Source organism: Salmo salar, chromosome 15, assembly GCF_965601325.2.
Source record: "Salmo salar chromosome 15, fSalSal1, whole genome shotgun sequence".
In the NCBI taxonomy this organism is placed as follows: Eukaryota; Metazoa; Chordata; class Actinopteri; order Salmoniformes; family Salmonidae; genus Salmo; species Salmo salar.
Genome location: NC_138305.1, coordinates 19643102 through 19660000, shown reverse-complemented (window position 1 = coordinate 19660000; position 16899 = coordinate 19643102). Strand labels below are relative to the sequence as shown.

Genomic DNA, 16899 nt, shown 5'->3' with positions numbered 1-16899 from the left:
CGTTTTGTAGAAATGAATGGTCAAATACCAATCAAATTAAAGTAATTGTTTATTTCAAGGTCTTTATTTTAGCTGAACAGCCTGACATTTATTTCCCGATATAACTCGCAGGATATTATAGTAGCCAATGTTTGTGGTAGGCATTATACCTGGATTTACAGCTGCTAGTAGGAGCACTCAGGTTAGCATGTGGCTAGCTATAGCTACCATCGGCCAAAAAAACAGAGTTTTAGCCATTTTAAAAATGTATTTAACTAGGCAAGTCAGTTATGAACAAATTCTTATTTACGATGACGGCCTACTCCGGCCAAGCCTTAACGACGCTGGGCCAATAGTGCGCCGCTCTATGGGAATCCCAATTCCCAGTTGTGATACAACCTAGAATCAAACCAGGTCTGTAGTGTTGCTTCTTGCACTGAGATGCAGTGCCTTAGACCGCGGCGCCACTCAGGAGCCCTAAATCGGCTTACCCTAACTAGCTAACCACTAGTAGGCTTTTAGCATAGCCCCTTTTCCACCATGCTGGTTTACCTCTAAATTGTATTTATTATGGTTCCCCATTAGCAGCTACTCTTCCTGGGTTTTATTATGGATCCCCATTAGTTCCTGCCAAGGCAGCAGCTACTCTTCCTGGGGTTTGTTATGGATCCCCATTAGTTCCTGCCAAGGCAGCAGCTACTCTTCCTGGGGTTTATTATGGGTCCCCATTAGCAGCTACTCTTCCTGCGGTTTATTATGGGTCCCCATTATGGGTCTCCCAGCTCTTTGTTAAGGGTTTCAGTGATTTCACCTGCTGTAGTAGCTGACGTGTATATTGTTGGACTCAATCACCTCTGTCATTACCTCCCATATATCTGTCTTTTCCCCCGCTCTGATCCCCGCTTCTGCACTGATTGTCGTGTGTCCTTGTATACCCGTGTGCTGACGCTGTTCCTGTCTTGTTCCATGTCTGTTCAGATTAAATGTTTGACTCCCTGTACCTACTTGTCTACTCCAGCGTCAGTCCTTACAGAATGCTGAAGCCACCAAACGAAGCATGGGGGAGTGCTGGCTTTCCGGTTGATGGTGACGTCGGGTCTGGGGGCCACCCCCGATGGAACCGGGGGTGCTAAGCCAGCCCGTCGGGCTGTCACGCCCTAGCTGGCTCGAGAGGTTTCTTGCCTCGGTTGGCTCGGAAGACGCCCATCCCACGTCAGGCCTCCGCCGGATCATCAGGTTTTTACACCCAGCCTGGCTCTTCAGGCTGCTACGCCTCCGCTGGATCATCGGGTTCCCACGCCTCAGCGGGATCGACAGGCCTTCATGCCTCAGCCGGCTCGCAAGGCTCTCACGCCTCTCCCAGTTTGTCAGGGTTTCACACCCAGCCTGCTTGTCCAGCACCCGTGCCTCGGACGGCCCGTCAGGCTCGCCCAGGTGGGACTCTGGGTGGCGCCCCTGGGGGGGGGTACTGTCACGCCTGCTCCCACTCTTCCCCCCCGGCGCTCGAGGGCGCCAGTCTCCCCAGCACTACGCACTCCTGCCACCATCATTACGCACACCTGCCTTCCCTCATCACTCACATCAGCAATTATTGGACTCACCTGGACTCAATCACCTCTGTCATTACTTCCCCTATATCTGTCTGTTCCCCCGCTCTGACCCCGCTTAAACATTGATTGTCGTATGTCCTTGTATACCCGTATGCTGACTCTGTTCCTGTCTTGTTCCATGTCTGTTCCGATTAAATGTTTGACTCCCCGTACCTGCTTCTCTACTCAAGCGTCGGTCCTTACACTTCCATTAAAGGACACCGTCCGTTGTCCTTCCCTATATGCGTGCTGAAAGTCTGTTGTTTGTTTATTTAGAGCGAAATAGCATTTTATCTGATCAGTGGGTCTTACTTCATATCTGGTTATTATTTTAATTTTTCCTCTTGCCAATTATTATTTTTTAAATCCCAAGTTAATTTTATATCCTGAGATTTTTGACTATTCTCAAAATATTTCTAGCGAAGGAGGCATTGAGATTTCAATATTGGTCGGGTATATCAAGATATCATCTGCGAATAAGTTTTGTTTATATTCATGTTTACCGATACCGACACCTGCTACGTTTGGGTCCTGTCTAATTTTTGTTGCAAGCAGTTCAATTGCCAGTGCAAACAGGAGGGGGAGTGAGGACATCCTTGTCTTGTTCCCCTTTCTAAAGTAATTTCATGCAATAATGTATTATTTGGGTATACGTTAGCTTAAATGAGCTGGTTGCCTCTTTATGTACTCTAAATGTAGCTAATATCATTCTCACTGGTTTATTCCAGTATTATTACTGATGACTAATATTAAAATATTTCAGTAATGCAAAAAAGCTAAATATTAGTTATCAATTCACATCCATGATAATCAAATATAGATAGAATTGATAGATATGAATATATAGACATTTTCCATTTTTGTACTGTCTTGGGGGCACCTGGTGTACCTGGTACCTGTCAAACATGAGCATATCACAACCTGTCAAACATGAGCCTATCACAACTTGTCAAATATGAGCCTATCACAATAATTAAAATAAAAGGTCCAGGAAACTGTTGGATATTACACCACTGAATCATTACACCACTGAATCATGACACAAATATGAATCATGACACCACTATGAATCATTACACCACTATGAATCATTACACCACTATGAATCATTACATCACTGAATCATGACACAAATATGAATCATGACTCCACTATGAATCATTACACCACTATGAATCATTACACCACTATGAATCATGACACCACCATGAATCATTACACCACTGAATCATGACACAAATATGAATCATTACACCACTATGAATCATTACACCACTATGAATCATTACACCACTACGAATCATTACACCACTATGAATCATTACACCACTATGAATCATTACACCACTATGAATCATTACACCACTACGAATCATTACACCACTATGAATCATTACACCACTATGAATCATTACACCACTACGAATCATTACACCACTATGAATCATTACACCACTACGAATCATTACACCACTATGAATCATTACACCACTACGAATCATTACACCACTATGAATCATTACATCACTGAATTATGACACAAATATGAATCATGACTCCACTATGAATCATTACACCACTATGAATCATTACCACTATGAATCATGACACCACTATGAATCATTACACCACTGAATCATGACACAAATATGAATCATTACACCACTATGAATCATTACACCACTATGAATCATTACACCACTACGAATCATTACACCACTATGAATCATTACACCACTATGAATCATTACACCACTATGAATCATTACACCACTACGAATCATTACACCACTATGAATCAGTACACCACTATGAATCATTACACCACTACGAATCATTACACCACTATGAATCATTACACCACTACGAATCATTACACCACTATGAATCATTACACCACTATGAATCATTACACCACTACGAATCATTACACCACTACGAATCATTACACCACTATGAATCATTACACCACTATGAATCATTACACCACTACGAATCATTACACCACTATGAATCATTACACCACTACGAATCATTACACCACTATGAATCATTACACCACTATGAATCATTACACCACTACGAATCATTACACCACTATGAATCATTACACCACTACGAATCATTACACCATTACGAATCATTACACCACTATGAATCATTACACCACTACGAATCATTACACCACTACGAATCATTACACCACTATGAATCATTACACCACTATGAATCATTACCGCATGTCAGAAGCATGAAAAATAAGCCAAATGGACTTGAAAACGGGTGGTATAGCATACGCTCCAAAATGGGATGTGGTTTGACAAGAACACTGACATTTTGACAAGGCAGAGATGAGTGTCTGAAACCGAGATGCGCGAGAACAGCTGCATTAATTCCAAGAACAGCTGCATTAATTCTGCCCTGAAAACAATCAACAAATGTCATGACGCTTGGTGGTGTCTTGTCTCTTTCCATTTCACCACTGTTTTAGAGGCTGTTGCAAGTGGATGAACATGGGCTGGAAGCCTAGTGAAGGATCCCTTTGAAATGTTTGTTTGACAATCAGATGAAAACAGTGTGTTTATGCCACAATAAAAGGTAACACATTTTAAAAGTTCAATGACAAATGACTAGGCCCACAGAGATGCTATTGAGGGATTGTAAATATAATTACATAACTATGCCACAGGGCCGGCCGCCCGTTAGGCAGGATTAGGCAGTCACCTAGAGCTGAAGTTTGACCAGGGAGAAATCTTCTGAGCTAAACTGACCAAGATGCACCTTCAAGAACACATAACACCTCACATTATTCTGCACCAAAAACAATGATAACTTCTCTCAGCCAGTGGCATCACGGCAGGGATGTAAAATATGCAGCTTGTCCACGCCCAGCGCATCTCCCCAGGGTGCTGCTGGGGAGACGCAGCTTGTCCACGCCCAGCGCATCTCCCCAGGGTGCTGCTGGAGAGACACAGCTTGTCCACGCCCAGCGCACCTCCCCAGGGTGCTGCTGGAGAGACACAGCTTGTCCACGCCCAGCGCGCCTCCCCAGGGTACTGCTGGAGAGAAGCAGCTTGTCAAGGCCCGGCGTGCCTCCCCAGGGTGCTGCTGGGGAGACGCAGCTTGTCCACGCCCAGCGCATCTCCCCAGGGTGCTGCTGGAGAGACGCAGCTTGTCCACGCCAAGCGCATCTCCCCAGGGTGCTGCTGGAGAGACACAGCTTGTCCACGCCCAGCGCGCCTCCCCAGGGTACTGCTGGAGAGACGCAGCTTGTCCAGGCCCGGCGTGCCTCCCCAGGGTGCTGCTGGAGAGACGCAGCTTGTCCAGGCCCGGCGTGCCTCCCCAGGGTGCTGCTGGAGAGACGCAGCTTGTCCACGCCCAGCGCGCCTCCCCAGGGTACTGCTGGAGAGACGCAGCTTGTCCACGCCCAGCGCACCTCCCCAGGGTACTGCTGGAGAGACGCAGCTTGTCCAGGCCCGGCGTGCCTCCCCAGGTTGCTGCTGGAGAGACACAGCTTGTCCAGGCCCAGCGCATCTCCCCAGGGTGCTGCTGGAGAGACGCAGCTTGTCCACACCCAGCGCGCCTCCCCAGGGTACTGCTGGAGAGACGCAGCTTGTCCAGGCCCAGCGCATCTCCCCAGGTTGCTGCTGGAGAGACGCAGCTTGTCCAGGCCCGGCGTGCCTCCCCAGGGTGCTGCTGGAGAGACGCAGCTTGTCCACGCCCAGCGCGCCTCCCCAGGGTGCTGCTGGAGAGACGCAGCTTGTCCAGGCCCAGCGCATCTCCCCAGGTTGCTGCTGGAGAGACGCAGCTTGTCCAGGCCCGGCGTGCCTCCCCAGGTTGCTGCTGGAGAGACGCAGCATTGCGGCGCTCCACAAACACAGCATGAAATTAATTTAACAGACGTTATGTAGCCTACGGTAGAAAAATAAGTACTCTATGACATTTTTTCTGTAGCCCATAAACTGGAGACCAAATGTATTACAATGTCATGAGACAGACTTTTAATGAGAGAGAGTGCAAAAAGAGAAAATCAACTATAAAGCCAAAGCGGGTAGACATCATCTTTGGAGCAAATGCGGTATAATCACACAGATGTGGACAGCAAATGGTGCTGAAAGTAATTCATTTCAACAATTGTCTTCTTTTTAATTTGCCTTCACTACAACAAGAGGGCATTGTTGGAGCCTATTTCTTCCAATAAAAACAAAAAATGAGAATTTTGACAGAAACAAATCATTCTATCCATAGATTTATCAGTATAGTCAAATCCTCCAATACCGTCACCATTCACTCCTTAAATACCTCCGTGTCTAGGAAGAGCTTGATGGATTTGAATAACACCAGGGCTCAAATTGAGTAAGGGTATGCCATACCCTTTGTTAAAAAAAAGGGGCAAAAAGGATACCCATTGTTAGCTTTATATTTTGAAATAAATATATAAAAATTATCCAGATAATATGAAGCATTCTATAACAATCTTTAAAATCTTTAAAATGCCCATAAAAGATGTGTCTGATGCATATGAGGATATATTGATTCCCTTCCGTGACCTGCTGAAGCTGAGCTGCGGCCTTCCAGGAGACAAAAATTTGACTCTGCTATTCTGTCCCTATTATTACGTCGGTCGAGTCTCTCCTCTGGGTGCAAAGGGTCACTTTAGAAAGTGCCATGCTTAGATTAATAAGGATGTGTAATATTTATTCAAACAGCAACCATTTGGTTGCAGACAAGACACCGTGGTTTGACATTGGAGAATGGTAGAAGGTCTATTTCTCTGTCTAACCTGGCTACTTTTATTATTCACTTTTCTCTTGTCGATTTTTTTTCGGAGCAACATTTTTCTCTTGATTGTAAAGCTGTTTTTCCACAATCAACGCACAAATAAATATTACAAACTAATTTAACAGAAACATTGGTGATTTTATCAGTGTAATTCAGGTAGAAAATATTAGGATATGGTATAGACATTAACCTCCCTATTAAACGGATTATATAACCTACAAAGCAGGTGTGTTAAACATGCTGTTTCATTTGTAGCATAGGCATATGAATGGGCTGCTATTATTTTATTTTCTGCCGACTAGTAGCTGAGGAAAGACTTGGCCCGAGGCCAAACCTATTTCAGATCCCTGCTGTACATGCACTGTTCTAGTTTAGCGAGGAAGGGAGGGGTGTTGCAAATTTGTGTCTCGCCTGGGGCGCCAGAACTTCCAGAATGTAAAATGTTTTTGGGTGCAAATGCTTGCACATAGGAGGTCCCATTCCGGGGACAAATGTACTTTCACCCCTGGATATAGACAATCTTTAATAATGTAGAGGTATAGATATAGAGATATAGACAATAACCTCTTTAATAATGTAGAGGTAGATATATAGAGATATAGACAATCTTTAATTATGTAGAGGTAGATATATAGAGATATAGACAATAACCTCTTTAATAATGTAGAGGTAGATATATAGAGATATAGACAATAACCTATTTACTAATGTAGAGGTATAGATATAGAGATATAGACAATAACCTCTTTAATAATATAGTGGTAGATATATAGAGATATAGACAATAACCTATTTACTAATGTAGAGGTATAGATATAGAGATATAGACAATAACCTCTTTAATAATGTAGAGGTAGATATATAGAGATATAGACAATAACCTATTTAATAATGTAGAGGTATAGATATAGAGATATAGACAATAACCTCTTTAATAATGTAGAGGTAGATATATAAAGATATAGACAATAACCTATTTACTAATATAGAGGTATAGATATAGAGACATAAACACTGACCTCCTTACTAATATAGAGGTATAGATATAGCAATATAGACACTGACCTCTTTACTAATATAGGTTATTGTCTATATCTCTATATATCTACCTCTACATCTACATAATGTAGAGGTAGATATATAGCGATATAGACACTGACCTCTTAATAATATAGATGTATAGATATAGAGATAGACACTGCCTTCTTTACTAATATAGAGGTATAGATATAGCGATATAGACACTGACCTCTTTAATAATGTAGAGGTAGATATATATAGACACTGACCTCTTTTATAATATAGAGGTATTAGATATAGAGATATAGACACTAAGTTCAGTTATTTAACCAGAAAAAGACCTGTCAAGAGGTCAGTACGGTGTACGGTTAGAAACCTTGACGTTAGAAACCTTTTTTTGGAGGGGGACGTGTCAAGAGGTCAGCAGGAAGTAGTCAGCAGGAAGTAGTCAGTGTGTACACATAACACAAGAACACAAGAACACAACACTTCAATACAAAACATTAAAAACAATCACAATGTTCAATTATATTGTCTTCTATCAACGTTTTAAACTCAGAGACACCCTCTCCTCAGGTTTGAAAGTCTTTTGTAGTTTGTTCCAAGACCAAGGAGCATTGTAGGAGAAGGATTGTTTCCCCATTTCAGTCCTTGCCCTAGGAACTGTGAATGACAGCACTGACACAGCGGAGGCTGTAGGATTGTGATGTTGTTAGTGAGAAGGAAAGATACATTATGTACGGAGGAGTCCAAGCACTGCCTCATACACAAATATGTATCAGTGTGTTTTGGAAGGAAGGAGGGCTGCTTCACCGTGTTGTATAGTTCACAGTGAGGGGTGAATGGTCTTGCATTATACCTGGCCTCCCTGTGGCTCAGTTGGTAGAGCATGGTGTTTGCAACGCCAGGGTTGTGGGTTCGATTCCCACGGGGGGCCAGTTCGTTAAAAAAAGTAAAAAATAATAAAATGTATGAAATGAATTGAAATGTATGCATTCACTACTGTAAGTCGCTCTGGATAAGAGCGTCTGCTGAATGACAAAAATGTAAATGATTAGTTATGACCCCAAGCACTCTGTGATTCACCAGGTCCAGCACCTTAAGGTTAAGGCTACTGGCAGAGGCATGGAAATAATGGCACCATGATCCAACACAGATCAGAAATAATGGCACCATGATCCAACACAGATCAGAAATAATGGCACCATGCTTCAACACACAAAAAAAAAAATAATAATTCAAATTCAGTTTGAAAATGGTCTGCATTCTACAAAGGTTGGGCCATAATGAAGAGATATAGATACTGATCTAGGTAATATAGACACTGACCCCGTCCGCTGCGGCCTACGAAGCGCAGGTCGTTGAAGCGAGCCACCTGGTTCTTCAGCACCCCAGATGCGTTCCGCAGCTCCGCTGAGTAGTTCTCATCGTTCCCTGCCATCACCGTGACGACCGTCCCATCAGTCACCTCTCCCAACGCCACAACCTGGGAAGGAGGAGGAGGAGGAGAGGAAGAAAAGATTGATGAAGAGAGTGAAAGAGGAGGAGGAGGACGGACTCAAATCAACTTCAGACCTAATTTAGTGAAATTCCTTGCAGGTTTTCCGGTATAGTTCAACCCTATTCAAACCACCTCAGCCATTTGATCATTCCTGACACTATTAAATGGTTTGGTGAACCATAGATACAGCACTGTTTCAGAGCAGCACCCAGTTATAGATACTGCGCTGTTTCAGAGCAGCACCCAGTTATAAATACAGCGCTGTTTCAGAGCAGCACCCAGTTATAGATACAGCGCTGTTTCAGAGCAGCACCCAGTTATAGATACAGCGCTGTTTCAGAGCAGCACCCAGTTATAGATATAGCGCTGTTTCAGAGCAGCACCCAGTTATAGATACAGCACTGTTTCAGAGCAGCACCCAGCTAAAATGGAATTCAAACTAAAATTACTATTTTCTCAAAGCCGTTTCAGAGCATTTCCTATCATTCTGTATGTAAATCTAAGACACTGAATTCAGTACGATGTGTTACATTTCATATGGTATTTATTGAACCTTTATTTAATTAAGTCAGTTAAGAACAAATTCTTATTTTCAATGACGGCCTACCGGGGAACAGTGGGTTAACTGCCTTGTTCAGGGGCAAAGTGACAGATTTTGTACCTTGTCAGCTCAGGGATTCGATCTTGCAACCTTTCGGTGACTAGTCCAATGCTCTAACCACTAGGCTGCCCTGCCGGTATGTGTGGATGTCCATCATCCATTTCGTATGATTAAAAATGACAAATTGTTGTGGCTAACGCTAGCTAGGTGGCTAGGTGGCTAAGTGTAGCTCTAGGGGTCAGGGTTAAGTTTAGGGTTAAGATTATTACTTAGCTAAAAGGGTTAAGGTTAGGGTTAAGATTAGTATTTAGCTGAAAGGGTTAAGGTTAGGGTTAAGATTAGTACTTAGCTAAAAGGGTTAAGGTTAGGGGAAGGGTTAGCTAATATGCTAAGTAGTTTAAAAGTAGCTAAAAAGTAGTAAGCAGTTGCAAAGTTGCTAAAATTGTAAAGTTGTCAATAATGAGATTTGGACATGCAACCTTTGGGTTGCAAGACATTCGTGTTATACGGCCAACTCTAATAAACTAACAGGGCTGCGTTCACCATACTACAAACCCTAATAAACTAACAGGGCTGTGTTCACTATACTACAAACCCTAATAAACTAACAGGGCTGCGTTCACTATACTACAAACCCTAATAAACTAACAGGGCTGCGTTCACTATACTACAAACCCTAATAAACTAACAGGGCTGCGTTCACTATACTACAAACCACAATAAACTAACAGGGCTGCGTTCACTATTCTACAATGTATGGTAATGTTATTAAAATGTGTAACCGCCTTAATTTTGCTGGACCCCAGGAAGAGTAGCTGCTGCCTTGGCAGAAACTAATGGGGATCCATAATAAACCCCAGGAAGAGTAGCTGCTGCCTTGGCAGAAACTAATGGGGATCCATAATAAACCCCAGGAAGAGTAGCTGCTGCCCTGGCAGGAACTAATGGGGATCCATAATAAACCCCAGGAAGAGTAGCTGCTGCCTTGACAGGAACTAATGGGGATCCATAATAAATCCCAGGAAGAGAAGCTGCTGCCTTGGCAGGAACTAATGGGGATCCATAATAAACCCCAGGAAGAGTAGTTGCCTTGGCAGGAACTAATGGGGAACCATAATAAACCCCAGGAAGAGAAGCTGCTGCCTTGGCAGGAACTAATGGGGATCCATAATAAACCCCAGGAAGAGTAGCTGCTGCCTTGACAGGAACTAATGGGGATCCATAATAAACCCCAGGAAGAGTAGCTGCTGCCTTGGCAGGAACTAATGGGGATCAATAATAAACCCCAGGAAGAGTAGCTGCTGCCTTGGCAGGAACTAATGGGGATCCATAATAAACCCCAGGAAGAGTAGCTGCTGCCTTGGCAGGAACTAATGGGGATCCATAATAAACCCCAGGAAGAGAAGCTGCTGCCTTGGCAGGAACTAATGGGGATATGTATTATATATTTCCATGTGTTATATATTTCCATGTGTTATATATTTCCATGTGTTATATATTTCCATATTTCCATGTGTTATATATTTCCATATTTCCATGTGTTATATATTTCGATGAGGCCATGTATTATATATTTCCATGTGTTATATATTTCCAGGTGTTATATATTTCCATGTGTTATATATTTCCATGTGTTATATATTTCCATGTATTATATATTTCCATGTGTTATATATTTCCATGTATTATATATTTCCATGTGTTATATATTTCCATGTGTTATATATTTCCTTGAGGCCATGTGTTATATATTTCCATGTGTTATATATTTCCATGTGTTATATATTTCCATGTGTTACATATTTCCATGTATTATATATTTCCATGTGTTATATATTTCCATGTGTTATATATTTCCATCTGTTATATATTTCCATGTGTTATATATTTCCATGTGTTATATATTTCCATGAGGCCATGTGTTATATATTTCCATGTGTTATATATTTCCATGAGGCCATGTGTTATATATTTCCATGTGCTATATATATCCATGTGTTATATATTTCCATGTGTTATATATTTCCATGTGTTATATATTTCCATATTTCCATGTGTTATATATTTCCATGTGTTATATATTTCCATGTGTTATATATTTCCATATTTCCATGTTTTATATATTTCCATGTGTTATATATTTCCACGTGTAATATATTTCCATGTGTTATATATTTCCAGGTGTTATATATTTCCATGTGTTATATATTTCCATGTGTAGTATATTTCCATGTGTTATATGTTTCCATGTGTTATATATTTCCATGTGTTATATATTTCCACGTGTATTATATTTCCATGTGTTATATATTTCCATGTATTATATATTTCCACGTGTTATATATTTCCATGCGTTATATATTTCCAGGTGTTATATATTTCCAGGTGTTATATATTTCCATGTGTATTATATTTCCATGTGTTATATATTTCCATGTGTTATATATTTCCATGTGTTATATATTTCCATATTTCCATGTGTTATATATTTCCATGTGTTATATATTTCTATGTGTTATATATTTCCATATTTCCATGTGTTATATATTTCCATATTTCCATGTATTATATATTTCCATGTGTTATATATTTCCATGTGTTATATATTTCCATGTATTATATATTTCCATGTGTTATATATTTCCATGTGTTATATATTTCCATCTGTTATATATTTCCATGTGTTATATATTTCCATGTGTTATATATTTCCATGAGGCCATGTGTTATATATTTCCATGTGTTATATATTTCCATGAGGCCATGTGTTATATATTTCCATGTGCTATATATATCCATGTGTTATATATTTCCATGTGTTATATATTTCCATGTGTTATATATTTCCATATTTCCATGTGTTATATATTTCCATGTGTTATATATTTCCATGTGTTATATATTTCCATATTTCCATGTTTTATATATTTCCATGTGTTATATATTTCCACGTGTAATATATTTCCATGTGTTATATATTTCCAGGTGTTATATATTTCCATGTGTTATATATTTCCATGTGTAGTATATTTCCATGTGTTATATGTTTCCATGTGTTATATATTTCCATGTGTTATATATTTCCACGTGTATTATATTTCCATGTGTTATATATTTCCATGTATTATATATTTCCACGTGTTATATATTTCCATGCGTTATATATTTCCAGGTGTTATATATTTCCAGGTGTTATATATTTCCATGTGTATTATATTTCCATGTGTTATATATTTCCATGTGTTATATATTTCCATGTGTTATATATTTCCATTTTTCCATGTGTTATATATTTCCATGTGTTATATATTTCTATGTGTTATATATTTCCATATTTCCATGTGTTATATATTTCCATATTTCCATGTATTATATATTTCCATGTGTTATATATTTCCATGTGTTATATATTTCCATATTTCCAGGTGTTATATATTTCCACGTGTTACATATTTCCAGGTGTTATATATTTCCATGTGTAATATATTTCCATGTGTTATATATTTCCATGTGTTATATATTTCCATGAGGCCAGGTATTATATATTTCCATGTGTAATATATTTCCATGTGTTATATATTTCCATGTGTTATATATTTCCATGTATTATATATTTCCATGTGTTATATATTTCCATGTGTTATATATTTCCATGAGGCCATGTATTATATATTTCCATGTGTAATATATTTCCATGTGTAATATATTTCCATGTGTTATATATTTCCAAGTGTAATATATTTCCACGTGTAATATATTTCCATGTGTTATATATTTCCATGTGTAATATATTCCCATGTGTTATATATTTCCATGTGTTATATATTTCCATGTATTATATATTTCCATTTATTATATATTTCCATGTGTAATATATGTCCATGTGTTATATATTTCCATGTGTTATATATTTCCACGAGGCCATGTGTTATATATTTCCATGTGTTATATATTTCCATGTATTATATATTTCCATGTATTATATATTTCCATGTGTAATAAATTTCCATGTGTTATATATTTCCATGTGTTATATATTTCCATGAGGCCATGTGTTATATATTTCCATGTGTTATATATTTCCATGAGGACCTGTTCTTGGTAAAAAGTTTGTGCGGCTGAGGCCTTCTCACTAACAAAATATTCCTGAGGTTCAGTTCTAGAAATATGAATCCCAAAAAATTATCTTAATTTACTGTGAGAAAATTCAAAATCTCTTAAAAACACAAGACATGTAAGTGAATCCATTTTGTAGAGGGAGAGAGTCATTCCTTCATAGTGTTTAGTCTAATCCCCGGATAGCTGGAGGACAGATATATTATCTGATTTAGTACCATGACTCCAGGTTAACACGTTGCATTACAACGCTGGAACTACAGCTAAGAACTCCGTGTAATAACATGAGAAATGCTTATTATAAACACCTAATGATTGGGTAGTATGACAGGGCCGTTGATCTCTGTAATAACACGTAATATACAGATTTAAAATGCATATTCAATATACAGATGTAATATACATATTTAATATACATATTTAATATACATATTTAATATACATAGTTAATATACATATTTAATATACATAGTTAAAATACAGATTAGATTAACCTTCTGTCAGTTTAAATGATATTAGTATTGTATTGAAAGGCCTTTATTGAACAGTATTCAGCGGTAGCTGATATCGGCCTTTGACGGCGATGCCAACAACAATATACCAAAAGGAAACATATAAAGCCAAAACAACAACAACAGCAAAAAAAATGTACACATCAAAAATCAACTATGAATTGTTTTAATGGAAGGTAATAAAACGGGTGCTTCCTGTCATGCCTGTGAAGCATTAGGCCTAAAAAATCAACATCCGTTATTATTTATGTACATTTCCAACCAATAGATGACGTTTTACAATTGCGAGGGAAAACATACACGTACATGTCTTCTATCAAACCATTTTATGGTTTATTTACTGTAGGCTACTGGTAATATTACGGAAGCTGCATGCATTTCACTTAATTATGTTGTCGAATTCAATTACAATTAAGTGTCAAAAATGTAATAGAACATTTGTAAAAAAAAATGGCCCCCATTTTCTAAGTTAATTTGAATAGAGAGAAATATAATTATATCAATAAGTACAAGGTGGGGATAATATCTAATGGCGGTGAGAGACACAACAGCATGTTTCTAATGTCCCGTCCACCAGCCTGTCTGTCAGCCTGTCTCACATACAGAGACAATAACAGAGATGTGTCATATAAACGTTTAAAACATGTCTCCGTTCTGCGCCTCGCTGCTCCCAATTATAAACTTTAAACAATAATTCTTTGTTAATTTTTATCCTGAAAGACGCACGGTTCGTCTTTATGTCTCTAACTCTAATTTGCTGAAATACTACAACGGCAAATTATGCAGATCTGCTTTACACAAAGATTCTTACAGAAACGGATATTCAAGTTCCTAAATAGTAAAGCGCATTTAAGGGCAGTGCAATAATATTTTATAAAAACATAAACACATGTATTTTACCCAAACGCCAAGAGGAATTCAGTCAGACCTTTTCTCTCAATATTCAATAGAACGAATACAGTTGTCTAAAAAAAGTGTTACATTTCTGTTCAATACAAAAGTACACAATACTATAAGAGAGTGTTATTTACTTTGAAGGCGACGGGCAGCGTCTTGTTGCAGCGCCAGTGAGAAGGCAGGACAGAGCAGAGGAAGTTCGGGCTGTCAGTCCGGACAAGCTCGGCCGGGTGGTCCGCTATGATCTCCGCCATGCTCCGGTTCTCCTGCAGGCGCAGCCTTGGCACCGTGCTGTCCTGCCCGGTCCCGGACGGCGTGTTGAGCTCGTTCATCTTAGCCGGGACCGGCTGGAGGCTACTGGACGGTGGGCTAAACCTCCGCGTGGCGCTGGGATCTACGGGAATGCGCATCACAACAGACTATGGTTAGCAGACAGCCAGCGGACACGGGAAAGAGTCAATACCACCACTCTGCTCTCCTGTCTCCTCCACCGGAGAGACTCTGTCGGTCTGTCGGTTTGCTCAGGTTCTGTTCGGCACGGCTAGTGAGCTTCAGCTCTCCTGCCAAAGGAAAATGGGACTCGCTTCTCTCAGCGAGTTGAGTTGCTAAACTTCTCTCCACTACAGACTTCGGTTGGATAGGAGGAACCTCAAAATAAAACGGTCTGCAGCTGGAAAAGCACGTCTGACTGAACGCGCAAAGGGGGGATTTTTGATGACAAGGTCTTAGGAAATGTTCATGTCAGTGTCCCTGTCAAAACCCCAGACCGAATTATTCGTGTGAAATTATATAAGCCTGATTAAAATGCAAGCAATCTATCATTACAAAAATAAACAAAACTGCAACAATAATCTACCCAGATGTTTTTTTACATTATAAAAATATTTCTTTCTGTAAAAACCAGGCCAAGACTTCAGTTGCTTCACTGCAGAACCCATTCAAAAGCACGAAAATAAAGGCATGAAAACAGCTTTGAACAATCATCTACACCAGTGGTCACCAACCAAAGGCAAGCCAAGATCTACAGTTCAGATGTATTTTTAAAACATGACTTAAAAACATACATTTATGCAACATTAACCTACTATAAATGATGTTTGTGCAGACACTGCATCTCAGTGCTATAGAGGTATCACTACAGACACTGGTTCGATTTCAAGCTGTATCACAACCGGCCGTGATTGTGAGTCCAATACGGCTGCGCACAATTGGCCGGGGTAGGCAGTCAGTGTAAATAAGAAGGTGTGTTTAAATGACTTGCCTAGTTAAATAAATACATGTATTGTGAGCATAATAAATCGCTTTTTTTATATTATATTTTGTTTTACTGGACTGGTGGCCTGCACCTGATGGTCAGTCTGAGGGGAGGGGGGGGAGCGCAGCAATGATGCTGCGTTAAGATGCTACGTTAAGATGCAACTGTGGCTCAGTTGGTAGAGCATGGTGTTTGCAACGCCAGAATGGTGTGTGCAACGCCAGGGTTGTGGGTTCGATTCCCACGGGGGGATATTGTTATAAACCGGATGATATTGTTTTCAATGTGAGCACGGCCGTAAATGCCGTTGAACCTGGTTGTGAATGCAGTCAGCCGCCATGGTAAACGGGACTTGCAGTCAGCCGCTACGGTAAACGGGACTTGCAGTCAGCCGCCACGGTAAACGGGACTTGCAGTCAGCCGCCACGGTAAACGGGACTTGCAGTCAGCCGCCACGGTAAACGGGACTTGCAGCCTGCCGCTACGGTAAACGGGACTTGCAGTCAGCCGCCACGGTAAACGGGCATTGCAGTCAGCCGCCACGGTAAACGGGACTTGCAGTCAGCCGCCACGGTAAACGGGACTTGCAGCCTGCCGCCACGGTGAACGGGACTTGCAGCCTGCCGCCACGGTAAACGGGACTTGCA

General features: G+C 40.3%; 1 protein-coding gene and 1 non-coding gene across 2 annotated transcripts in view; one reads left to right on the top strand and one right to left on the bottom strand.

The window, feature by feature from the left end:
- LOC100286411 (runt-related transcription factor 2) overlaps positions 1 to 15674 on the bottom strand; it is an 83873-nt gene extending 68199 nt beyond the window's left edge. The window contains exons 1-2 of the mRNA XM_045695491.2: positions 15132 to 15674; positions 8700 to 8856 (exon numbers count right to left, since the gene is read on the bottom strand). Of these exons, the coding sequence (XP_045551447.2) occupies positions 8700 to 8856; positions 15132 to 15407 (433 nt within the window). The 5' untranslated portion in view covers positions 15408 to 15674. The remainder of the gene's footprint in view (positions 1 to 8699; positions 8857 to 15131) is intronic.
- trnaa-ugc (transfer RNA alanine (anticodon UGC)) lies at positions 8233 to 8307 on the top strand. The gene has a single exon. It is a non-coding gene; the product is annotated as a tRNA-Ala (tRNA).
- Positions 15675 to 16899: the final 1225 nt, after the last annotated feature.